This window comes from Oncorhynchus masou, chromosome 27 (assembly GCF_036934945.1).
Source record: "Oncorhynchus masou masou isolate Uvic2021 chromosome 27, UVic_Omas_1.1, whole genome shotgun sequence".
Taxonomy (NCBI): domain Eukaryota; kingdom Metazoa; phylum Chordata; class Actinopteri; order Salmoniformes; family Salmonidae; genus Oncorhynchus; species Oncorhynchus masou.
This window is the reverse complement of record NC_088238.1, coordinates 26,618,613-26,646,190: the sequence shown is the minus strand read 5'-3', so window position 1 is coordinate 26,646,190 and position 27,578 is coordinate 26,618,613. Positions and strand designations below refer to the sequence as shown.

Here is a 27,578-nt window from a genome sequence, read left to right as displayed (position 1 = left end):
GCAGCGACGCTCCCCATCCAACCTGACAGAGGTTGAGAGGATCTCCAGAGAAGAATGGGAGAAACTCCCCAAATACAGTTGTGCCAAGCTTGTAGCGTCATACCCAAGAAGTCTCGAGGCTGTAATCACCGCCAAAGGTGCTTCAACAAAGTACTGAGTAAAGGGTCTGAATACTTACAGTATGTAAATGTGATATTTCAGTTCTTTATTGGTAATACATTTGCAAACATGTCTAAACCTGGTTTTGCCTCGTTTGATAAGGGAAAACAATTATTTTAAACGATTTTAGAATAAGGCTGTAACAAAATGTTCGAAAAGTTAAGGGTCTGAATACTTTCCGAATGCACTGTAGTCAATTGTTTTCTAATATAATCAATATGCTTTCCAAAAGATCATTTAGAATCTATCCTCAAACCCAGATATTTCAAACAAACAATCAACACTTTCAAGCATTGTTCCATCACTTCAATGAATTTTGAAATGTCCAGCTATGGAGTTCATTCTGTGTCATACCAAACAGCATTTTTTATTTCATTTCACCTTTATTTAACCAGGTAGGCTAGTTGAGAACAAGTTCTCATTTACAACTGCGACCTGGCCAAGATAAAGCATAGCAGTGTGAACAGACAACAACACAGAATTACACATGGAGTAAACAATAAACAAGTCAATAACACAGTATGATATAGGACTTTGTTTGATTTAAAACCAAATTATTTGTTAGAAACCATTTTTGTAAAGTGTTCAAATATTTTTGGAGTTGCTTGTATCTGTAAATTATTTGAACTGGATGTATCATCAGCGTATAAGTGATCTTGTGTATCCTGACAAATTAGAGGCAATTCATTTATGACTATAGAGATTGATGTACTCCTCTACTGAGTCCAAGAAGTTGTGATTTGTGTCCGTCTATGAAAACACATTGTTTTCTAATGCTAAAATATGCATGGAACCAGTTTAGTGATCTGTTAGTGAAACCAATGTTAACGTTTTGCTAGTAAAATAGAATTCTCAACTAAATCAATGATGGCACCTGTTAGTTGGCCTTGGTCAGATTAAGAATATAAATCATTAGTAAATATCAATAACGCTGTAGGTGGTAGAATGGTTGTGTCTAAAGCCAGATTATTTCAAAGGTAATTTGTGTATTTCCAGAACTGCTGTGGATTTTTGTTTTTAATTTTTTGTAAGACTATCCATATAGGAGGCTTTTCTAGCTTTAGGTGATTGTTGCCCAGGAGTGACTGATGGAACCCTTCAGCTGGCTAGCTCCGGAATAATTGATGTTTGCTCCGGAATCGTTTGCTCCGGAATCGACGTAAGCCGATAGTCACACGAAAATGTCATAATTTTCTATAGGACTCCAAATCAGTTGGATCTTTGGTGACCATTTTGTCTACTGTACTTTGCCCAGGCTTTATACCCCTTTCTCTGAACAACTGTATTAAGTTAGAGCTAACCCAGGGAAGGTGAAGGCTCTTTATAACCTGTTGTGACAAGGGGCAGTATTTTCATTTTTGGGAAAAAAACGTTCCTTAGTAAACGGGATATTTTCTCAGGACAAGATGCTAGAATATGCATATAATTGACAGCTTAGGATAGAAAACACTAAAGTTTCCAAAACTGTAAAAATATTGTCTGTGAGTATAACAGAACTGATGTTGCAGGTGAAAGCCTGAGAAAAATCCAATCCGGAAGTGCCTCATGTTTTCAAAGCGCTGCGTTCCAATGAGTCCCTATTGATCAGGGAATGGGCTATCAACCAGATTACTCTTTCTCCGTATTCCCGAAGGTGTCTACAGCATTGTGACGTAGTTTTACGCATTTATGTTGAAGAATACCCGTAAGCGGCTACATTGCGCAAGTGGTCACCTGATGCTGCCAGAGAGATTCTCGCGTAAAATACAGAGGTAGCCATTACTCCAATCGGTCCTACTGAAAAACGAATTGTCCCGATGGATATATTATTGAATAGATATTTGAAAAACACCTTGAGGATTGATTATAAACAACGTTTGCCATGTTTCTTTCGATATTATGGAGCTAATTTGGAATATTTTTCGCCGTTTTCGTGACTACAATTTCCGGGCGATTTCTCAGCCAAACGTGAAGAACAAATGGAGCTATTTCGCCGACAAAAATTTTTGAAAAAAGGAACATATGCTATCTAACTGGGAGTAAGTAAGGAAATAAAAAACAACAGTAAAAATACAGTGAATAATAACAGTAGCAAGGCTATATACAGTAGCAAGGCTATATACAGTAGCGAGGCTATATTACAGGCACCGGTTAGTCGTTCGCTGTTCTCCAAAGTTGCATGTTTATCACATACCTTTTGTGAATTCAGTGAGAAAGTAATCCCATGGATTTTGGGCTGTTGTGATTAGTTAGAATCTTTGCCAGTTTAAGGATATTAATCAATCAATTAAATAAATCAATATGTCTTAAATTAATCAATTTGGGTGGTGCTTTTGATATTTTAATTTTCCACACGAGGACACTCAGGTCCAAGCCACTGTAATTTTTGGTCCAGTTCTTGTCCAATCCAAGGTCGTTGTTCCTCCACCATCAGACTGATGCACCTTTTGTCTTTTCTAAGTGGCTGCTGGTTGTCCGTCAGGGCACTAAGGAGTGTGGCTCATGTTACAACATTCATTTGCACGATTTCGTCTGGTGTTGGCGACAGATCAAACCGCTGCATCCTGCCATAAGGGAGAGAAAGTGTTTGGAATTCAACAGAGATGTAATACGACCCCCTTCCCACAAGAAACACTGGTTGACCAGCCAATCTTACCGTTTCCTTCTCCAAAACATTAGTACTCCAAACACTGCAACCAGCAAGATGGTTACTATCACACCACCTACACTTAGGACTTCCATTCAATGGGAACAAGAGAGAAACAAAACCATCAGGAGAAAGGACTCAGACTTCCTGTTATACTCCTTCTCTCCCTCCCTGTAATCTGTGTGGTAGCCTACTCACCCGCATATATGGCTGTAGCAGAACTCTTCCCAGTGCTTCCATCTGACAGTGAGAGAGAAAGAGAGACTGCATAAGTAATTAAAAGTCTTGAGAGATTCATGAGTGTGGTAATAATGGTCAAAAGGGCAGCAGGTAGCCTGGTGGTTAGAGTGTTGGACTAGTAACCGGAAGGTTGCAAGTTCAAACCCCCAAGCTGACAAGGTACAAATCTGTCGTTCTGCCCCTGAACAGGCAGTTAACCCACTGTTCCTAGGCTGTCATTGAAAATAAGAATTTATTCTTAACTGACTTGCCTGGTTAAATAAAGGTAAAAAAATGTTGTTTTTTTAAAGAATGCTGCCAGGAAATGGTTGTAGTGAGTGTGTAGTTAGCATGGCCATGCCAGGGGAGATCAGTGGGAGTGAAGTTAGCTGGCAGAGGAACTCAGGCAGTTTTCGCTAAAGACTAGCATTGTCTAGCACAGCGGTTCCAAAGCTAGGGGTCGCGATCCTAAGTAGGGTCACCGGACATAAAAATGGGGTCGCGGGAAAATGTTCAATGTGTGGGGAGGCAACGGCAAAGAAGCTCACATCAATACCTTTGTCAGATATATATTTAACTAGGCAAGTCAGTTTAGAACAAATTCTTATTTACAATGACGGCCTAGGAAAATTGGGTTAACTGCCTTGTTCGGGGGCAGAACGACAGATTTTTACCTTGTCGGCTCGGGGATTCGATCTTGCAACCTTTCGGTTACTGGCTCAACGCTCTAACCACTAGGCTACCTATATAATTTATGTGATTGCTAGCAATCAAGAGGAAACTGACTAAAAGACTCAAAAACTAAAAAAAAAACATGATCTCCAATGAACGTTAGCTGTGAGGGCAGAGATGCCCATGCATTGACTTTTGTTTGCTATACATGTCGGACATAATATTCTGTCTCACGATTCCTGAGCATGAAACGGCACAGGGGATGTTCAAATCAAATTTTATTCGTCACATATGCCGAATGTTCAGTGAAATGCTTACTTACGAGCCCCTAACCAACAGTGCAGTTTTATAAAATACAGATAAGAATAAGAGATAAAAGTAACAAGTAATTAAAGAGCAGCAGTGAAATAACAATAGTGAGTCTATATACAGAGGGGTACCGATACAGGGTCAATGTGCGGGGGCACCCGTTATAGAGTTATCAAAGTGACTATGCATAGATGACAACAGAGAGTAGCAGTGATGTAACGAGGGTGTGTGGGGGGGGGGGCACTGCAAATAATAGGTAGCCATTTGACTAGATGTTCAGGAGTCTTATAGCTTGGGAATAGAGGCTTTTTAGAAGTCTCTTGGACCTAGACTTGGCACGCCGGTACAGCTTGCCATGCAGTAACAGAGAACAGTCTATGACTAGGGTGATTAGGGCCTTCCTCTGATACCACCTGATATAGAGGTCATGGAAGGCAAGAAGCTTGGCCCCAGTAATGTACTGGGCCGTTCGCACTACCCTCTGTAGTGCCTTGCGGTCGGAGGCGGAGCAGTTGCCATAACAGGCAGTGATGCAACCAGTCAGGATGCTCTCGATGGTGCAGCTGTAGAACCTTTCGAGGATCTGAGGACCTATGCCAAATCTTTTCAGTCTCCTGAGGGGAAATAGGTTTTGTCGTGCCCTCTTCACGACTGTCTTGGTGTGCTTGGACCATGTTCGTTTTTTGGTGATGTGAACACCAAGGAACTTGAAGCTCTCAACCTGCTCCACTGCAGCCCTGTCAATGAGAATGGGGGCGTGCTCGGCCCTCTTTTTCCTGTAGTCCACAATCATCTCCTTTGTCCTGATGACGTTGAGGGAGAGGTTGTTGTCCTGGCACCACACGGCCAGGTCTCTGACCTCCTCACTATAAGCTGTCTCGTCATTGTCGGTGATCAGGGCACAGGGTCTATGTTGGTCTGCTTAAAACATGTTGGTATTACAGACTCAGACAGGAAGAGGTTGAAAATGTTAGTGAAGACAATTGCCAGTTGGTCAGCGCATGCTCGCAGTACACGTCCTGGTAATCCATCTGGCCCTGCGGCCTTGTGAATGTTGACCTGTTTAACTCACATCAGCTGCGGAGAGCGTGATCACACAGTCTTCCGGAACAGCTGGTGCTCTCATGCATGTTTCAGTGTTATTTGCCTCGAAGCGAGCATAGAATTAGTATAGCTTGTCTGGTAGACTCGTGTCACTGGGCAGCTCTCGGCTGTTCTTCCCCGTGTAGTCTAATGGTTTGCAAGCCCTGCCACATCCGATGAGTGTCAGAGCCGGTATAGTACGATTCGATCTTAGTCCTGTATTGATGCTTTGCCTGTGATGGTTCGTCGGAGGGCATAGCGGGATTTCTTATAAGCTTCCGGGTTAGAGTCCCGCTCCTTGAAAGCGGCAGCTCTAGCCTTTAGCTCAGTGTGGATGCTGCCTGTAATCCATGGCTTCTGGTTGGGGTATGTACGTACAGTCACTGTGGGGATGAAGTCATCAATGAAGCCAATAACTGGTTAAACTATCCACAATTCAATGGAATTGCTACCCTCTGCATGCACAGTGCATTCTTCCATCACATGTACAGCTGATTCGCAAGATCTTGCACACTCATGGGATGCTATTGAGCCCACCCTACTACACTTTCTGAGCCAAGGACTACATACTTTCTGGTAAGTTTTGGTTAAGGAAAAAGGAAACCGCACACTGCTCTTGATAGTATCACTGATATTTAATAAGCTTACGTATCGGCCTCATGGCCTTCGTCAAAGCTCTGACGAAGGCCGCGAGGCCGATACGTAAGCTTAGTTTCACTGATATTTAATAAGCTTAAGTATGGAAGGAGGTTTTTACTCAAAATCTCACAATACATGGCCCCATTCATTCTTTCCTTTACACAGATCAGTCGTCCTGGTCCCTTTGCAGAAAAACAGCCCAAAGCATGATGTTTCCACCCCCATGCTTCACAGTAGGTATGGTGTTCTTTAGATGCAACTCAGCATTCTTTGTCCTCCAAACAATCTTCTTCTGGATCATCCAAATGCTCACTAGCAAACTTCAGTCGGGCCTGGACATGTACTGGCTTAAGTAGGGGGACACGTCTGGCACTGCAGGATTTGAGTCCCTGGCTGCGTAGTGTGTTACTGATGGTAGGCTTTGTTACTTTGGTCCCAGTTCTCTGCAGGTCATTCACTAGGTCCCCTCGTGAGGTTCTGGGATTTTTGCTCACCGTTCTTGTGATCATTTTGACCCCACGGGGTGAGATCTTGCGTGGAGCCCCAGATCGAGGGAGATTATCAGTGGTCTTGTATGTCTTCCATTTCCTAATAATTGCTCCCACAGTTGATTTCTTCAAACCAAGCTGCTTACCTATTGCAGATTCAGTCTTTCCAGCCTGGTGCAGATCTACAATTTTGTTTCTGGTGTGGAGTGGAGGACAGAGGAGCCTCTTAAAGAAGAAGTTACAGGTCTGTGAGAGCCAGAAATCTTGCTTGTTTGTAGGTGACCAAATACTTATTTTCCACTATGATTTGCAAATAAAAAAATAAAAAAATCATACAATGTGATTTTTTTGATTTTCTTTTCTCATTTTGTCTGTCAGTTGAAGTGTACCTATGATGACAATTACAGGCCTCATCGTTTTAAGTGGGAGAACTTGCACAATTGGTGGCTGACTAAATACTTTTTTGCCCCACTGTACCTGATTTTTTTGTTAACTTAAGTAAAGTAAATAGTAGCCGACAGCAGAGTGTGTTTAAATAATTTCTAACTTGTTAACAATTTCTGCTAGTTAGTTTTTGCTACCATCTGGGTTTTAGCTTACTTGAGTCTGCTAACTGAGGAGTGTTAATTCACCTGTTTCCATACATATTTCATTTTAAAACATGTATCTCACAAAGGAGTTGTTTAATCTAACTGCTTAACTATTTATCTGTACATGGAATTGTATTTGTTTAAAAAATATACATATATATTTTATTTTTTTTATAGGAAAATTCCAAGGGCACTATCTGATGTGTGGAGACATTTCACTGCAGCTAATGTAGAAGGAAAAGCTGTGTACATTTTCAAATACTGTGCCAAATCATATGTGAAGAATGCAACAAAGATACAGAATCATCTGGCCAAGTGCATAAAGTTCCCTGAGCGCTCACAACAAGCAACCTCTGACAAAATTCCCTCTACTTCTAGTCGAGGTGAAAATGATGAATCAGACAGCTTATCAATAGCAACAGCTCATGGTCTTCCTGGAAGTTTTTGTTGACTCAATGGAGGAACATAGTCAGAGAAATGCTGATGAATGTCTTGCTCGAGCTGTGTATGCAACTGATTCACCTCTGATGCTTACAGGCAATTTGTATTGGAAGAGGTTTCTGAATGTTCTTCGCCCAGCATACACCCCTCAAACCAGACATGCTTTATCTACTCATTTGCTGGATGCAGAGTTCAAGTGAAGGTCAAGCAAATCATAGCGAAAGCAGACTGTATTGCAATCATCTCTGATGGGTGGTCAAATGTTCGTGGGCAAGCAATAATTAACTACATCATCTCCAACCCTCAACCAGTATTCTACACGAGCACAGACACAAGGAGACAATGGACACACCAGTCTGTACATTTCAGATGAGCTGAAGGCAGTCATCAATGGCCTTGGACCACAGAAGGTATTTGCACTGGTGACAGACAATGCTGCGAACATGAAGGCTGCTTGGTCTAAAGTGGAGGAGTCCTACCCTCACATCACACCAATTGGCTGTGCTGCTCATGCATTGAATCTGCTCCTCAAGGACATCAAGGCACTGAAAACAATGGATACACTCTATAAGAGAGCCAAGGAAATGGTCAGGTATGTGAAGGGTCATCAAGTTATAGCAGCAATCTACCTCACCAAGCAATATGAGAAGAATAAGAGCACCACATTGAAGCTGCCCAGCAGCACCTGTTGGGGTGGTGTTGTCATCATGTTTGACAGTCTCCTGGAGGGGAAGGAGTCTCTCCAAGAAATGGCCATATCACAGTCTGCCAATATGGACAGCCCCAGCAAGAGGATCCTCCTGGATGATGTATTTTGTGAGTGCGTGGTAAGCAGCCTGAAACTCCTGAAACCTATAGCAGTAGCCATTGCACAGATTGAGGGAGACAATGCCATCCTGTCTGATGTTCAGACTCTGCTTGCAGATGTAAGAGAAGAAATCTGCCCTGCCCACTTCACTGTTACTCCAAGCAGAGGAAACCGCAGTTCTGAAATACATCAAAAAGCATGAAGACTTCTGCCTGAAGCCCATACATTCCGCAGCATGCATGTTGGGTCCCAAGTATGCTTGCAAGAGCATTCTGTCTGGTGCAGAGATCAACAAGGCCTATGTCATCACTACTGTGTCTTGCCACCGTGGCCTGGATGAGGGCAAGGTTCTTGGCAGTCTGAATAAGTACACTTCTAAGCAAGGGCTTTGGGATGGAGATGCAATATGGCAGTCGTGCCAACATATCTCATCAGCCACCTGGTGGAAGGGACTTTGTGGATCTGAGGCTCTTTGCCCGGTTGCCGCCATCATCCTCCATATCCCACCAACATCAGCCGCCTCAGAGAGCAACTGGTCCTTGTTTGGGAACACAACACACACTAAAGCACGCAACATGCTGACCAATACAAGGGTTGAAAATTTGGTGGCCATCCGGGAAAATGTTTGGCTTTTTGAACCTGACAACGAACCATCCTCAACAAGGTTGGAAAGTGACAGTGAAGATGGGGCCTCATAGTCTGATGTTCAAGAGGTGGACATTGACGAGGTCCAGGGAGAAGACATGCAAGCCTGAGAGGAAGACAACCAAACTTTAGTTTCTAGACTATCATTTTACAGATGTATGTTGAGAATGTTTTTAGGAGATTGGGGATCATTCAATATTCCCTTTCTTTTGTTGTTCAGTAAAATCATCCCATGTGAAAAGTCAACTCATTTAATTAAAGTTAAATTCGTAACAGATACATTTGGGAGACTGAATGAACTGAACACAAGCATGCTGGGTGGGGAAATAAAAAAAACATTCTACAGATGACTGAATGAATCGGTGAATTCAGAGGAAAGACTTCTTATTGGAGAGAGTCTTTAAAAAACCAACCATGCACCCTTCCCTCGGCGGTGCATTTTTCTAAACAGAAAACGGCATCAGTAAGTGTCTAACACGAGTGATGACTGCTCACCTTCAACGCTTTGAAGTGCACTTTCGGACCTACTTCCCAATCCATTTGACTGTGATCCTGGATCAGTTGACATGCCGGTAAGTGAAATTGAACAGGTGATCGAGGTGTCATGTGACCGAAAGCATTTAGGGGTCACCATGGAGGAGTTTTGGTTCCTGACTCAAGGGGAATACCCTTCCGTCTTCCTCTGTGCGTTCAAAACAAATGGGAACTCGGAAATCTCTGACTTATGACTTCAGTGCGTTTAAGACAACTGGGAACTCTGAAACAAACGAGCTCCGACTGGGAAAAAGTTTTGAACGGTCATCCAACTCGAAATTCCAACTCTGGAATTCCAACTCTGGAACTCAAGCCTCTTTCTAGTGCTCCGACTTTCCGACCTGAAGATTACTGACGTCATTATTTGACCGGGTACTTTTCCGAGTTCTCAGTTGTCTTGAAAGCACCATAAAACTCATGCCACCCTTCACCAGCTCATATCTGTGTGAAGCTGGATTCCGTGCTCTCGTCTGAATTAAAACCAAATACAGATCGAGGTTGGATGTGACAGCGCACTGTCGACCACGCCCCTGACTTTGAGAAGCTCCGACACTACATGCATCTAGCACACCCATCTCAATAGTGGTGTTGAGAAAAGATACATTGTCAGACTAATTTGCAATTGACTGTCATAGCCCAAAATAAAAAAGTAACATTGGCTGTTAATGACATTTGAATAACATTTGTTTTACATGATTGGGGCAATGAGAATTTTCAGATATCAAAATGGGGGTCGTGGGCCAAAGAGTTTTGGGAACCCCTGGTCTAGCATGAACAACAAAGAACAGTACACCAGAATGGACCATTACCCAACATATATTTTTCTTGCATTTATTTAAGGATCTATCTGTACTATTTAGTAGAGTGATATACTATGGGACAAGTCTCCTCACCGTCACCTGGATTTTTACTGGAGGTTGGGGCTGTGTTGGTCACACAGTAACTCTCTGATGGAGAAACAGTCTTCGTGGAGACAGAGGTCACCGCACTGGACTTATCCACTGGCACTGATGCGATGTCACTGATGATGGTGGTTGTCACTGTAACCGTAGTAATGACCTCTTGGGTCTCTGTGACAGATTCTAGGGTGGTCAGAGGGAAAAAGTCTGAGTAACAGTTTTAACTGACCTGTCCAACTATACTTCATAGAAGCAAGGCAGCAATTTATGAAAATTGGGAGGGACATACGCAGTGTTTGAGATAAAAGTGAACTGAGAGTGGTTGGTCTTGGGCTAACTCTCTCTGTGGGCACTGAGAGGGGCGTTGTAGGAAATTGAGTTGTCTTGTGGGTTGTTGAAGCTGTTGGGGGAGAGAGGATGAAAGAGGTCTGTCACAGGAAATCAATACAACCAGGGCAGGGACTTAAAGTGCCTTCAGAGAGTAATCACACCCCTCGAATTCTTCCACATTTTGTTGTGTTACAGCCTGAATTTAACATTGATTGAATAGAGCTTTTGTGTCAATGATCTACACACCATACCCCATAATATCAAAGTGGAATTATGTTTTTAGAAATGTTTACAAGTTAATTTAAAACGAAAAGCTAAAATGTCTTGAACGTTGCTTAAAAAGTCACATAAGTTGCATGGACTCACCCTGTGTGGAATAATAGTGTTTAAAATGTCTAATGCAGCTGCTTAGCTTAATATCAAATCATTTCTGGGTAACAATTAAGTAACTTACTGAGAATTGGTTAAAAAGAAACCAAAATAACAACAATTTTGCTAGGACTGTCTAGGAGTGGTCTGAGTTGGGAGGGGGAAACAGAAAATTAGCTGTTATTAGCAGAGGTTTAGAACTGTCTTTCTAATTGGTCTATTAACTAATTTACCGCATGGTGATGTCACCAGGCAGGCCAAAACGCCATCCCTCCAAAACAGGCTGAAATTTCAGACAGGATTTTCAAACAGCTCCTACACTAAAAGGGTATTATCATCATTTTCACAGTATTAGTGTGGAAATATAGAGTACCACACCTACTCATTCAAGGGTTTTTCTTTCTTTTTTACTATTTTCTACGTTGTAGAATAATAGTGAAGACAAACTTTTAAATAATAAATATGGAATCATGTAGTAACCAAAAAAGTGTTAAACAAATCAAAATATGTTTTATATTTGAGATTCTTCAAAGTTGTCACCTTTTGCCTTGATGACAGCTTTGCACACTCTTGCCATTTTCTCAACCAGCTTCAGGAGGTGTGCCTTGTTAAAAGTTAATTTGTGGAATTTCTTTCCTCCTTAATGCATTTGAGACAATCAGTTGTGTTGTGAGAAGGTAGGGTTGGTATACAAAAGAGAGCCCTAGTTGGTAAAAGACCAAGTCCATATTATGGCAAGAACAGCTCAAATAAGCAAAGAGAAATGACAGTCCACCGTTACTTAAAGACATGGAGGTCAGTCAATGTGGAAAATGTCAAGAACTTTGAAAGTTTCTTCAAGTGCAGTTGCAAAAACCATCAAGTGCTATGATGAAACTGGCTCTCATGAAGACTGCTACAGGAAAGGAAGACCCAGAGTTACGTCTGTTGCAAGTCCAATAGAGCCCAAATAAATGCTTCAGAGTTCAAGTAACGGACACATCTCAACATCAACTGTTCAGAGGAGACTGCGTGAATCAGGCCTTCGTGGTCGAATTGCTGCAAAGAAACCATTACTAAAGGACACCAATAATAATTAGAGACTTGCTTGGGCCAAGAAACACGAGCAATGGACATTAGACCGGTGGAAATCTGTCCTTCGGCCTGATGAGTCCAAATTTGAGATTTTTGGTTCCAACTGCCGTGTCTTTGTGAGACGCAGAGTAGGTGAACGGATGATCTCTGCATGTGTTTGTTCACCCCGTGAAGCATGGAGGAGGTGTGATGGTGTGGGTGTGCTTTGCTTGTGACACTGTCAGTGATTTATTTAGAATTTAAGGCACGCTTAACCAGCATGGCTACCACAGCATTCTGCAGTGATACACCATCCCATCTAGTTTGCGGGTGGGACTAGTGGGACTATCACATGTTTTTCAACAGGACAATGACCCAAAATACACCCCCGGCTGTGTAAGGGCTATTTGACCAAGAAGGAAAATGGTGTAGTGCTGATTCAGATGACCTGGCACCCACAATCACCTGACCTCAACCCAATTGCAATGGTTTGGGATGAGTTGGATGGCAGAGTGAAGGAAAAGCAGCCAGCAAGTGCTCAGCATATGTGGGAACTCCTGCAAGACTACATTCCAGGTGAAGCTGGTTGAGAGAATGCAAAGAGTGTGCAAAGCTGTCATCAAAGCAAAGGGTGGCTACTTTGAAGAATATAAAATCTAAAACCCTTCTTTGGTTACTACATGATTCCATATGTGTTATTTCATAGTTTGATGTCTTCACTATTATTCTGCAATGAAGTAAAAAAATCAAGAAAAACACTTGAATGACTGTTGACAATTAAATCCATTGTAATTCTACTTTGTAACAGAACAAAATGTGGAAAAAGTCGAAGGGTGCGAATACTTTCTGAAGGCACCGTAGGTCCCAGCCCAAGTCAAACAAACACCTGCACACAGTGTGGGGTTGGACACAGAAACAGCTCAAATCACAGAGAGAATCACATCGTGTACTCAGACGGTTGATAAACACAGTCTGATCAATGTCAGTGGACCCTTTCCCTTAGGTCAGCGTTTCCCAAACCAAGGGGGTGCACATTTTGGTTTTTCCCTAGCACGACACAGCTGATTCAAATAATCAACTAATCCTCACGTGTTGAATCAGCTGTGTAGTGTTAGGGCAAAAACCAAAACGTGCAACCCCTGGGCTCCTGAGGACCAAATTTGGGAAACGCTGCCTTAGGTCCATTGGCAATGTACAGAACGTTCCATACAATGTATCTTTCCATATACTGTAGCACACAGATCATGTACCCAAAAGGTTAGGAGAAAGTGAAAGTAGTGCTGCTGAATCACAAGAAGAGGAAAGGAGGGAGGATATGTTGTACTTTCAAACTTGTACTTCTTTATTTTTTTAACTGCCTTATGTTCAAACCATACAGTAACATTATGGAAATGTTGTGCAGCTGACCGATTGGCTCATTTCCCAGATATCAGAGATAATGATTCTCTCGCTCTCTACTGACAATTTACCCCAGTGTTTTACCCAAAAGGCTCAGACCTTTCTTTTTCCCCTGTATGGGGAAGTGTCTCACTGGGCCATGGCTCCGGTGGACGTGCTCTGACTTGGGGTGCCAAGTCTAGGACCAAAAGTCTCCTCAACAGCTTCTACCCCAAGCCATTAGACTGCTGAAAAATTCATAAAAATCGCCACTGGACAATTTACATTGACCCCCCCTGTAGACTACTGCTACTCGCTGTTTGTTTGTTACCTATGCATAGACAATTCGCCCCCACCTACATGTACAGATTATTCTTATTGTGTTACTTTTAATTATTACTTCTTTTTTTTGCCTACTTGGTAAATAATTTCTTCTTATTGAACTGTTTGTTAAGGGCATGTGGCAAATGAAGTTTGATTGCTGGCTTTAATCTCATTGATCTCCCCTGACATGAAACCCTCTACAACCATTTCCTGCCATCAGGCTTTGGCATTTATTAACAACATTCCTAAATCTCTCTTTCTCTCTCTGGCAGAGACAGGCAGGCAGGCATGCAGACAGGCAATACTCACGTTCTATCGTAGTTGGAATGGATGGGTCAGCTGGAATAAGCATGTGAGAATCAGCCAAGACAATACACATGTTTGTTCCAAATATCTAGTCTCATACCTGCTCTTTATATGTAAATGATATGCATTACAGATATAGTCTATAGTTGAAATACCTGATCTTATAGGTGTGGCTTGTCTGTCTGTGTCATAGGAGTGTCTACTTACGTATGCATGTCAGTGTTGGGAGTGTCCACTGAAGAACCTGACCAATCCGTTTGCACTTGATGAGATTGGAGGTTCCCGCCTTCCTCACATAGCCATCCACACACTGGTAGCGCAGAGATTCGTTTTCTTGATAACTATCCCTCGTGTTCAGGGGCTTGGTGAGCTTCCAATGAGACAGGGGTGGGCACACGTCTGAGGGGTGATGAGAAGGTGACTAGGTAAATAAGGTGTGTTCCCATAATACTGGGGTGGAACCAAAGCCTCAGTGGTGCAGTTACGATTTGAACATTTTGGGGGACCAATTTTGTCTTGGGGGGGAATGCATGGAGATGTATCTCCATCACCAGCTTTAAACATCTGCTATCTGAGCAGCTAACCGATCGCTGCAGCTGTACATAGTCCATCGGTAAATAGCCCACCCAATTTACCTACCTCATCCCCATACTGATTTTATTTATTTACTTTTCTGCTCTTTTGCACACCAGTATCTCTACCTGCAAATGACCATCTGATCATTTATCACTCCAGTGTTAATCTGCAAAATTGTAATTATTCACCTACCTCCTCATGCCTTTTGCACACAATGTGTATAGACTATTTTTTTCTACTGTGTTATTGACTGGTTTATTGTTTACTCCATGTGTAACTCTGTGTTGTTGTCTGTTCACGTTGCTATGCTTTATCTTGGCCAGGTCGCAGTTGTAAATGAGAACTTGTTCTCAACTAGCCTACCTGGTTAAATAAAATAAATAAACAAATTCTGCATTTTAAAGTCCTATTGCATATGTTATCAGATTATTCTGTTTAACAATTAAGTACCTATTGTAATAGTTGTCCACTCAAATTGTCCAAAATAAACTATTTTTCAATCAATAATTGTGCTAGGACTGTCTGGGAATGGTCTGAGTGGGGAGGGAAGGGCACCGAAGTAGTGCCACAATGTAACCACAATGTGGCTCAATCCACCAGAGCAGAGGGACCTAATGGGAGGGATATGTAATCAGAAAATTAGCTGTTATTGGTCAACTAACATACCATCTGGTAATGTCACCAGGCAAGCCTAAACTCCATCCATGTAACATTTGCTGATTAGAAGGTCCTGTGAAGATTTTGTGGATTGTATTTTCAACTAGCAACTATTATCATTTCACATTATCACATAAACAAAATCACTTTCACAGTGTTAGTTTCTTCAGTTGTAGCATAATACATAATAAAAAAAATTACTAATTTTGACTGCACTAGGCCTTTAACAATGTTTGCCATTACTCATGGGCTGCCGTCCAAACACTTAAAAGACACACCCTCGTCCACTTACTGTACCCTTGCCTTATGCCCTTCCACTTACTGTATCCTCACCTTATGCCCTTGGGGGAATCCCCATTGCCATCTTGGAGGGCGGGTCCAAATAATTAGCCAAGCAAGGGTTGTTTGCAACGTAAGCCCCTCAGCCCCCATTTTTAGTCGGCTTTGCGAGTGTACAATTATGTTCACTCCATGGCCTGAAACCCCCCATAGTTCAATTCGCGACCATTGTACATCCGCTTAGAAAAGTCTGTGAAAACTTAAAAACAACATCAATGGAGAAATCAACATACAATGACGTAAGTAAAAACGAATTAAAATAAGTTAGAAAGTGTGCTACTAATGCACATGACTGCACAAACACGTCTCGTAAAAGTAAATATGTTTTTGTTTGGTTATCTTTTGAGAAATACATTTTTTTCCTTCTTCAGAAGCTAGGCAGGCTAACGTTAGTTATCAAATTAATTTGCTAGCTATCATACAGTAGGCATATATTAATATTGATTTAATACAAGTAGACATGCACTCAATTGACTGTTGTGCATATAAAGCACCTGGTGGATGAAAACACAATCATCGCGGGATGAACGAGTGACAAATTTCCAGCCAAGGGCGGTCCAATTAAAAATCATTCCTACCTCCCTCGCCCCTTGCCCTGTCAGTCTATACTCGTCAAACTTCATGATTCATCATCAGAAGTGTCCACTTAATTTGAGGGCTGAGGGGATAGGGGGTGTCTTTTCAATGTTTGGACCTCAGCCCAGGTCTCTCTGGAAGGTTAATAGAAAACAGGGTCACACATGGTGTTTTTTGGTAGTCTTAAAAATCTTCATGGTATCAAAAGTATACACCTCACACACATATGGTTATTTACGCAAATTGAAGAAGACACCTGTACCATGTCAGATATTGAGTTGAAATGGAGTCTGAGTTTACATCCCAATATTACACTTTAACTTTCTGTCCAAAAAGGAGGCAGAAAAATGTATCCATGCTTTTGTTACTTCTAGGTTAGACTACTGCAATGCTCTACTTTCTGGCAACCTGGATAAAGCACAAAATAAACTTCAGTTTGTGCTAAATACGGCTGCTAGAATCCTGACTAGAACCCCCAAAAATTATCATATTACTCCAGTGCTAGTCTCCTTACACTGGCTTCCTGTTAAGGCAAGGGCTGATTTCAAGGTTTTACTGCTATTTTTCAATCAATAATTGTGCTAGGACTGTCTGGGAATGGTCTGAGTGGGGAGGGAAGGGCACCGAAGTAGTGCCACAATGTAACCACAATGTGGCTCAATCCACCAGAGCAGAGGGACCTAATGGGAGGGATATGTAATCAGAAAATTAGCTGTTATTGGTCAACTAACATACCATCTGGTAATGTCACCAGGCAAGCCTAAACTCCATCCATGTAACATTTGCTGATTATAAGGTCCTGTGAAAATGTTGTGGATTGTATTTTCAACTAGCAACTATTATCATTTCACATTATCACATAAACAAAATCACTTTCACAGTGTTAGTTTCTTCAGTTGTAGCATAATATAATACATAATAAAAAAAAAATACTAATTTTGACTGCACTAGGCCTTTAACAATGTTTGCCATTACTCATGGGCTGCTGTCCAAACACTTAAAAGACACACCCTCGTCCACTTACTGTACCCTTGCCTTATGCCCTTCCACTTACTGTATCCTCACCTTATGCCCTTGGGGGAATCCCCGTTGCCATCTTGGAGGGCGGGTCCAAATAATTAGCCAAGCAAGGGATGTTTGCAACGTAAGCCCCTCAGCCCTCGTTTTTAGTCGGCTTTGCGAGTGTACAATTATGTTGTCATTTATCACTCCAGTGTTAATCTGCAAAATTGTAATTATTCGCCTACCTCCTCATGCCTCCTCATGCCTGCACACAATGTGTATAGACTCCCCTTTTTTTTCCACTGTGTTATTGACTTGTTAATTGTTTACTCCATGTGTAACTCTGTGTTGACTGTTCACACTGCTATGCTTTATCTTGGCCAGGTCGCAGTTGCAAATGAGAACTTGTTCTCAACTAGCCTACCTGGTTAAATAAAGGTGAAATAAAAAATAAATAAAAAATGTTCACTCCAGGGCCTGAAACCCCCCATAATTCAATTCGCGACCATTGTACATCCGCTAAGAAAAGTCTGTGAAAACTTAAAAACAACATCAATGGAGAAATCAACATACCATACAACAACGTAAGTAAAAACGAATGAAAATAAGCTAGAAAGTGTGCTACTAATGCACATGACTGTTACGGAGTCTAGTTGATAGGTAATCGACTAGCCGGACTGTTCCCCGGACTCCAGTTGTACGGATTTGTACAATGCACTAACAAGACTATTGAACCTGACATTGGTGTCTGTCTTTATTCATTTATCCAACATATAATACCGAAACATGGTATCAGAAGTGGCTCGGAAAACACACGTTTGTTATTTTTGTAGCTAAGTACAGTATATAAGCAGTTACGTTCCATATGCGAACACACGCCGTTTCCTACTCACAACACTGATCAACTCGTTGTTAGCTAGCATCACTACCTACGTCGATGACTGAAGGCAAAGAAATCTCATATTCCATTGCTATGGCAGCGAACATTCCACCACCAAATCCCATGATTCTCACAGGGGACTGGAATACTAATTGGGACAACTTCAGGGATGAATTCGAGGACTATGCGCTGGCGACCGGTCTACATGAGAAACCCAAAGAGGTACAAGCTGCAACTCTGAGAAGTTTAATGGGCAGCGAATGCAGGCATATCTACCGGCACAATCTCACCCTCACAGCACGACAACAGGGTGATGCAAAGGCTATATTGGATGCATTGGAGAATTACTTCAAACCCGCCAGAAACGTAATTTACGAGCGGTTCGTTTTCGGAAGCTGCAAACAGGAAGAGGGTGAGTCAGTACACAACTTTATAACCCGTTTGAGAGAGAAATCCGCCACTTGTGAATACGGGGGATTGAAAGATGAATTGATGCGTGACAAAATAGTGCTGGGAATTGCAAACGAGGATACACGCCGGCGTCTACTGAGAGTTAGAGACTTAACATTAGTAACTGCCATGGAAATGTGCCGCACTGCTGAAGTCACTGACATGAGAATGAGAGCAATGGAAATCGAAACCCCACTCTCCGACGTTGATACTGTTCACGCTGTTGCTAGGCAGACATTCAGACTAAACCAATCGAGTCAGAGCAATTCACCACGAACGGTGAACACAGAAAGCCCCGTAGCATGTAAATACTGTGGGAATACACACACACGTGGCACAGAGCACTGCCCTGCCTACGGAAAACCATGCAGAGCTTGTGGAACTAATAATCATTTTGCAAAAGTGTGTCTCAAAAGCAAAAGAAGGGTGAGTGAGGGCAATATTCACTGTGTTGATGATGTCACTCAATGTTCAGAGCTGAACAGTGAAAGTGACATTTACGTGCATGAATATGTACACTCAAGAGGGAAGAAATGGTTTGTGACACTACAATTACACAACAAGAAACTACAATGTCAACTGGATTCTGGTGCTACATGCAACGTAATGAGCTACAAAGACAAAATCAATCTGGCACCTGACACACATCTATTGCCCAGCGATACTAGACTAAAGCTGTACTCAGGAGAGCTAATGAACTCTATGGGCACCTTTGAGACCGAATGTGTTATTCGGGGACGCAAACACAAGCTGGAGTTTGAGATTGTAAAAACCAGTCAACATCCCCTCCTCTCAGGCTCCACATGCGAACGCCTGGGACTGATGCAGTTCACTGTACCAAATGACCTGCACATTGTGGATCATGTCCAGCATGGACCCCTGTCCAAAGAACAACTACTCAGCAGATATGATGATGTATTCAACATGCCCGTTGAATCTGTGCCTGGGGAGGTACACTTTGAAGTGGATGAGAGCATCACTCCAGTCCAGTGTGCTCCTCGCAATGTGCCCATTGCAATGAAAGTGGCTGTGAAGGCCCAGCTGGACAAGTATGAGGCCGATGGCCACATGACATCTGTGACTGAACCAACTGACTGGATCAGCAATATGGTCATAGTGAAAAAAACAGAGAAGCTGAGGGTCTGCATCGACCCAAAGCATCTGAACCAAGCACTGAAACGATCCCACTACATCATGCCGACACTAGAGGATGTCCTCTATAAGCTTCCCAAGGCCAGGATTTTCACCTTGGTGGATACCCGAGACGCATTCCTTCAATGCAAGCTGGATGAAGAAAGCAGCCTCATGACTACCTTCTGGACCCCCTGGGGTCTGAAACGCTGGCTCAAGCTCCCGTTTGGTGTCTCAGTGGCGCCTGAGATATACCAACGTAAGCAGCACGAGTTACTGGCTGGGCTCAAGGGCATTGAACCCATCGCTGATGATGTCCTGATCGTAGGCTGTGGTGACACAGACGAAGAAGCAGAACGGGACCACGATGTGAAGCTCCTGGCACTGATGGAGCGCTGCCGATCAGTTAAGCTTCGCCTTGGCCTGAAGAAGCTGCAGTTCAAGGTGAAAGACGTCCACTTCCATGGCCACATTCTCTCGGCAAAAGGCCTGAAGCCGGACCCAGACAAGGTCAGAGCGATCCTCGACATGCCAAACCCGTCTGATGTAAAAGGAGTACAGCGTCTCATCGGCTTTGCAAACTATCTTGCAAAGTTCATGCCACACCTATCAGTGTCTGTGAGCCTCTGCGCCGGTTGCTGGACAAAGACACACCATGGCACTGGCTCCCCAAGCACGAGGCCGCAGTGCAGGAGATGAAATCTCTGGCTTCATTCATGCCAGTGTTGCGCTACTACGACGTCATGAAGCCTGTCACAATCCAGAGCGACTCCAGCCAAAGGGGACTTGGATGCTGCCTTATGCAGGAAGGACAGCCCGTTGCGTTTGCCTCGAGAGCGCTCACCCCCACCGAACAAAACTATGCACAAATTGAGAAAGAGTGCCTCAGCATCGTCTTCTCCTGCCAGCGATTCCATCACTACTTATATGGGCGAGACCTGGTCACCGCTGAAACTGACCACAAACCACTCATTGCCATATTCAGTAAACCTCTCCTCAACGCGCCCAAGAGGCTTCAAAGCATGCTCCTGACTCTGCAAAACTACAGCCTGAAGGTTGTCTACAAGCCAGGACCAGAGATGTACATCGCGACACACTGAGCAGGGCAACAACACAATGTACAGGCAGAGGCACTGTCTATCAGCGGCAGGCCGTCTGTTAGCTACAGCAGGAACAACAAGATGTTCAACAGATCAATCAGGCAGACTACTTAAACGTCACAGATCACCGCCTAGCCCAGATAAGGCAACACACTGACAAGGACGAACACCTACAGTCACTGAAGTCCATGGCTCTCGCAGGTTGGCCATACCTGAAAGAGGAGACACCTTTCACAGTGAGAGAATACTGGACCTTTCGAGATGAGATCAGCGTGACCTCCTCTCCAAGACACCCAAAAGCAAATAGCAAGGCAGAATCAGCTGTCAAGATTGCAAAAAACCTGTTAAGCAGGGCCTTGCGCGACAGCAACGACCCATGGAAAGCGATCTTACAGTGGAGGAACACACCCACCGAAAACAGGGACAGCAGCCCAGCCCAACGCCTTCTGTCCAGACGTCTGAAGACTACCATCCCCGTAGCTAACAAGCTACTTGAGCCCTGCGTCATGGTTGGCGTCACGGACAAACTGCGTCACAGAAAGCAGCTCGCTAAGTGCTTCTACGACCGGACTGCTCGAGACCTACCAGAGCTGGAGGTGGGTGAAACAATAAGGATGAAACCGCTACCGGGAGACCACACAGGACTTTGGAGGCTGGGCACATGCCTACAGAGAGTTGCACCAAGTTCTTACCTGGTGGATGTTGGTGGCTCCCTCTATCGTTGCAATCAGGTGGATCTGCGCGTAGCAGAGCAGACAAACCAGAACACGCCATAAACTCACCTAGATGAGCTGGATCACAGTCCAGGCCTAAGGGTAAGGGGTGCAGAATTGAGACATGGGCCAACTGAAGGTGAGGCTTCTACCCCACCAAGCTCTCCAGCTCGTGCCCCTAATCCTACCCCTGTCAGAGCCAATACTTACTCACGGGTGGGTCGGCTGTGCAAGCCACCGGACAGGCTTACTCTGTAAGCAAGGGACTGTTAACTTGCACTTGGTTAATTAAAATATATATTTTTTCTTAAATAATAAAATTAAATTAAAAAAGGAAGATGACAATTGAAGTAAAAAGAAAATGTAATGCCTTTTCTATTGTTATGACCTGACTGTTAAGAACTTAAATGTTATGCCTTTATGTTTGCACTTTCTATTGAAAAGGATGATGTTACGGAGTCTAGTTGATAGGTAATCGACTAGCGGGACTGTTCCCCGGACTCCGCATGTAGGGATTTGTACAATGCACTAACAAGGCTATTGAACCTGACATTGGTGTCTGTCTTTATTCATTTATCCAACATATCATACTGAAACAATGACTGCACAAACACGTCTCGTAAAAGTAAATATGTTTTTGTTTGGTTATCTTTTGAGAAATACATTTTTTTCCTCTTCAGAAGCTAGGCAGGCTAACGTTAGTTATCAAATTAATTTGCTAGCTATCATACAGTAGGCATATATTAATATTGATTTAATACAAGTAGACATGCACTCAATTGACTGTTGTGCATATAAAGCACCTGGTGGATGAAAACACAATCATCGCGGGATGAACGAGTGACAAATTTCCAGCCAAGGGCGGTCCAATTAAAAATCATTCCTACCTCCCTCGCCCCTTGCCCTGTCAGTGTATACTCGTCAAACTTCATGATTCGTCATCAGAAGTGTCCACTTAATTTGAGGGCTGAGGGGATAGGGGGTGTCTTTTCAGTGTTTGGACCTCAGCCCAGGTCTCTCTGGAAGGTTAGTAGAAAACAGGGTCACACATGGTGTTTTTTGGTAGTCTTAAAAATCTTCATGGTATCAAAAGTATACACCTCACACACATATGGTTATTTACGCAAATTGAAGAAGACACCTGTACCATGTCAGATATTGAGTTGAAATGGAGTCTGAGTTTACATCCCAATATTACACTTTAACTTTCTGTCCAAAAAGGAGGCAGAAAAATGAATCCATGCTTTTGTTACTTCTAGGTTAGACTACTGCAATGCTCTACTTTCTGGCAACCTGGATAAAGCACTAAATAAACTTCAGTTAGTGCTAAATAAAGCTGCTAGAATCCTGACTAGAACCAAAGAAATTGATCATATTACTCCAGTGCTAGTCTCCTTACACTGGCTTCCTGTTAAGGCAAGGGCTGATTTCAAGGTTTTACTGCTAACCTACAAAGCATTACATGGGCTTCCTCTTACCTATCTTTATGATTTGGTCCTGCCGTACATACCTACACGTACGCTACGGTCACAAGACGCAGGCCCCCTAATTGTCCCAAGAATTTCTAAGCAAACAACTGGAGGCAGGGCTTTCTCCTATAGAACTCCATTTTTATGGAATGGTCTGCCTACCCATGTGAGAGACGCAGACTCGGTCTCAACATTTAAGGTCTTTACTGAAGACTCACCTCTTCAGTGGGTCATGTGATTGAGTGGTCTGGCCCAGGAGTGTGAAGGCTCTGGAGCAACGAACCGCCTTTGCTGTCTCTGCCTGGCCGGTTCCCCTCTCTCCACTGGGAATCTCTGCCCATAACCCTATTACAGGGGCTGAGTCACTGGCTTACTGGTGCTCTTTCATGCCGTCCCAAGGAGGGGTGCGTCACTTGAGTGGGTTGAGTCACTGACGTGATCTTCCTGTCTGGGTTGCCCCCCCCCCCCCCCTTGGGTTGTGCCGTGGCGGAGATCTTTGTGGGCTACACTCGGCCTTGTCTCAGGATGGTAAGTTGGTGGTTGAAGATATCCCTCTAGTGGTATGGGGGCTGTGCTTTGGCAAAGTGGGTGGGGTTATATCCTTCCTGTTTGGCCCTGTCCGGGGGTATCATCGGATGGGGCCACAGTGTCTCCTGACTGCTCCTGTCTCAGCCTCCAGTATTTATGCTGCAGTAGTTTATGTGTTGGGGGGCTATGGTCAGTTTGTTATATCTGGAGTACTTCTCCTGTCTTATCCGGTGTCCTGTGTGAATTTAAGTATGCTCTCTCTAATTCTCTCTTTCTCTCTGAGGACCTGAGCCCTAGGACCATGCCTCGGGACTATCTAGGATGATGATTTCTTGCTGTCCCCAGTCCACCTGGCTGTACTGCTGCTCCAGTTTCAACTGTTCTGCCTGCGGCTATGGAATCCTGACCTGTTCACCGGATGTGCTACCTGTCCCAGACTTGCTGTTTTCAACTCTCTAGAGACAGCAGGAGTGGTAGAGATACTCTTAATGATCGGCTATGAAAAGCCAACTGACATTTACTCTTGAGGTGCTGACTTGCTGCACCCTCGACAACTACTGTGATTATTATTATTTGACCGTGCTGGTCATTTATGAACATTTGAACATCTTGGCCATGTTCTGTTATAATCTCCATCCGGCACAGTCAGAAAAGGACTGGCCACCCCTCATAGCCTGGTTCCTATTTAGGTTTCTTCCTAGGTTTTGACCTTTCTATGGAGTTTTCCTAGCCACCGTGCTTCTACACCTGCATTGCTTGCTGTTTGGGGTTTTAGGCTGGGTTTCTGTACAGCACTTTGAGATATCAGCTGATGTACGAAGGGCTATATAAATACATTTGATTTGATTTGAATATACAACACAGAAGCTCAAAACATATAAACCCCTAGTTTGTTTTTGAGGTGTCCATGCAGAGCACTACTCAAAGATGCGCTGTTGGTCAATATTTCCCTTCAGTGAATCCCTATCATCTTGTCAACAAGCATATATCTTATACCAATCTGTCTGTATAGGCTTTTATTCATAACAAGTCCCATGCATCGAATCTTCTGTTTCTGTAGCATGAAGCCTCTTGATGTACAAGTATACCCCCTAATCTGTCACAGGGCCTTACCCCGAATCCACTCCTTAATGCTGTGTGCCAAGCAGAGGAAATAGGTCCCATTTATAGGCTTCGGTAGAACTCCCAAACTTCCAATCTCAGGCAGACACTTTAACCACAAGGCCGCTGAGGTGGTTCCAGGTGTATTTACATTTTAAAAATCTCTCCAAAATGTATTTAAAAATAAATAAATCTTTGTATCAATTTCTAAAACGTATATTTAACAAAAAGTATTGCCAAAATGACATTCTTTGATTATAGACAATAACGTTTTCATGTTTTTATGAATGTTTGAGTTTGGTCTCTGTCTGCTTAGACTGCTTTCAGGGTAAGGAAACATGGTTTCTTTCAGCATTTCCCAAACAGGGACTTGTGATTAGGCCTTCTTCCTCTGGGGACCATTTGGGAAAGAAATAATTGACCATCACTTTTTTATTAAAAACATACATTTTTCTTTACATCTACAACCCTAACACATAGGCTATGGTTGGTTTAAGATAGTAATAACATGGACAATCAAGCTTTTTGATTCTCTATTTTAGGTCACCTGGTTGTGTCTGAAACAAATGTGTAAAAATGATTTGATGAAACTGCAATAAATAACACACAAATACACTGAGTGTACAAAACATGATTGAGTTGCACACCCTTTCGCCCTCAGAGCAGTCTCAATTTGTTGGGGCATGGAATCTACAAGGTGTTGAAAGCGTTCCACAGGGAAGCTGGCCCATGCTGAATTGCTTCCCACAGTTGTGTCAAGTCGGGTGGATATCCTTTGGGTGGAGGAACATTATTGATACACAAGGGAAACTGTTGAGCGTGAAAAACCCAGCACCTGGAACCTACTACCATACCCAGTTCAAAGGCACTTAAATATTTTGTCTTGACCATTCATCCTCTGAATGGCACAAAATACACCATTCATGTCTCAATTGACTCAAGGCTTAAAAATCATTCTTTAACCCGTCTGCCCTTCACCTACACTGATGGAAGTGGATATCAATAAGGGATCATAGCTTTCACCTGGTCAGTCTATGTCATGGTTTTTTGTAAAACCCTTTCGCCAGAGGGAACCAAAAGGTGTTCTACCTGGAACCAAGAAGGGTTCTATAAATGGTTATCCTATGGGAACTGCCAAAGAACCCTTTTAGGTTCTAGATAACATATTTTAAGAGTGTTGTTCAATCTATGCAGATGGCCCCCAGGTGCAGCCCCCAACCACAAGCACACACACACACGTTTTTTATTTAAAGAGGAAAAAAATGATATCCGATTTATTTTAAACTAGCATTTGGTTAAATGTTATTTCTAACGGTAAATGTGTGCTTATAGTATTGTTTTATTTGGTAAGTGTGGTATAAACCGCGTTTATAAACGCAACAGAATAAAAGTTGGTGTTATTTTGTAGCCGTAGCTCGTTGACTAGCTAGCAGCAAGCAAGGGATACGAACGTTGCCACTGAGCACGGCAAACGATCATAAAGAACGAACTAATCGAACGAACGACTGGATCGCTTATTTAGCTAGATAAATAGTTTTGCTGCTAGCAAACCTACTTTTATGAGGATAAATATCGAACTAGCAACCAAAATATGAAAAAGTATGCATTCGTTTATTTTGTTTTATACGTAAAAAATATATATTATACCTGTAAATGTGTGATTTATTTGGCAACTGTACTATAAGCGGGATAAATAACGCCGTTCTGTAAAATACATTGGGAAAATAATTCGCAAAGAGACGACGTTTATCCCTTACTATTCATAATTGTAACAGACAAAATGTACTGACCTGGACTGACAGTATTGAGTCGACAAACTTTGAAGATAAGAAGGAGGGAAAGGAGACGCAGCCGCATGTCCCTGGAGCCTGCTATTCCAATGTTTAAATAAAGGACTCACTTTCAAGTCTCTTTGATGATGAACTAAGTCACAGGAAAATAATATGCCACTCCGAACGTTTGATATGGTCTGTGTTAACGCCGCAAACCTTTCATCCACATTACATGTGTAGCTCCCACTTTGGCACTTTCACTTTCATTCTCAATCATTGACGGCTACTATTGCAACCTGGACTCAGGGGTAGACGTAACATAGTAAATGTAAATCTTCAATATTAAAATGAGTATGATATGTTACGTTTCCTATGGTATGTATTGATTTGTGGATTTACATCCATTTTGTATAGCAAGGTCACTAACGTTATCAGCTAAATAAAGGTTAAATAAAAATTATAATAAGTTAAAAACCTAGAGGTTAGGAGTTGGGGTTAGCTAACATGCTAAGTAATGCCGAAGTAGCTAAAAAGTATTGAGTAGTTGCAAAGTTGATAATTAGATAAAATGCCAAAGTTGTCCATGATGGGATTTGAACACCTACCCTTTGAATGCTAGACATGGCTTGTGTTGGTTTGAATTCCAATATACAATCATTAATTCCAATTGTAAGACTATGTCATAGATTGTTATAACTAACCAACGATAGACCACAGAAACATCGAAGGGACAGCAGTGGAGAAGGTGGAACATTTTAAATTCAAGCCCCCTAACCAGGAATGCAATTTTTTAAAATACGAATAAGAAATAAAAGGAACAAGTAATTAAAGAGCAGCAGTAATAGTAATCACAATAGTGATACTATATACAGACTATATATCAAGAGAAGATTCTCAAAATGGAAAAGTTTAATGGGAATTTATTATTAACCTTAATTTAACTAGGCAAGTTAGTTAAGAACAAATTCAGTGGGTTAACTGCCTGGTCAGGGGCAGAACGACATATTTGCACCTTGTCAGCTCAGGGGTTTGAACTTGCAACCTTCTGGTTACTAGTCCAACGCTCTAACCACTAGACGACCCTGCCAGCCCATGAATGTGGAAGCGATGTGAAGGTTAAGTGCTGTAATTGTGGGGGAGAACACAGTGCAGCATTTTGTGGATGCCAGGTCCAGAGAGAGGCCAGAGAGGCTAGAGAGGCTCAGAGACATCGGATTAGTCATAATGTATCGTACGCAGAGGTCGTAAAACAGATTGTGAGGACTGATGGAGCTTACCTGTAGTAAATGGACCTACTTTTGGGGCTGGTGCTTCTGATGGTCCTGGCATGGTTTCGAGGCCTGTTCAGAAATCTCATGCTCATTAATGTGCAAGGTGTGTTAAACAATAGGGTCCCGTCCTCCCAGGCCTGCA

The 27,578-nt window shown here is 42.8% G+C and overlaps 2 protein-coding genes across 6 annotated transcripts in view; one reads left to right on the top strand and one right to left on the bottom strand.

Annotated features, from left to right (window-relative positions):
* LOC135515909 (F-box DNA helicase 1-like) overlaps nt 1-25,002 on the top strand; it is a 41,684-nt gene extending 16,682 nt beyond the window's left edge. The window contains exon 5 of one of the 2 annotated variants that reach the window (XR_010451871.1): nt 23,638-25,002. The gene's annotated coding sequence lies outside the window, so the exon portion shown is untranslated. Of the gene's footprint in view, nt 1-13,837; nt 14,086-23,637 lie in introns of those variants that run through there. The other variant, XR_010451870.1, reaches the window with a different exon arrangement.
* On the bottom strand, nt 185-26,432 carry il15ra (interleukin 15 receptor subunit alpha). 4 transcript variants are annotated; one of them, XM_064939767.1, is made up of 8 exons: nt 26,184-26,432; nt 14,079-14,270; nt 13,875-13,904; nt 10,402-10,512; nt 10,107-10,295; nt 2,984-3,025; nt 2,795-2,873; nt 185-2,702 (listed from the first exon to the last, which is right to left on the bottom strand). In XM_064939767.1, the coding sequence occupies exons 1-8, from the start codon at nt 26,248-26,250 to the stop codon at nt 2,639-2,641; spliced, it is 774 nt and encodes a 257-aa protein (XP_064795839.1). In that variant the 5' UTR covers nt 26,251-26,432; the 3' UTR covers nt 185-2,638. The 4 variants fall into 4 exon arrangements, with proteins under 4 accessions (XP_064795839.1, XP_064795840.1, XP_064795841.1 ...); XM_064939768.1 differs by having other exon boundaries at nt 10,113-10,295; XM_064939769.1 differs by lacking the exon at nt 13,875-13,904.
* Between the last annotated feature and the right edge of the window lie 1,146 nt (nt 26,433-27,578).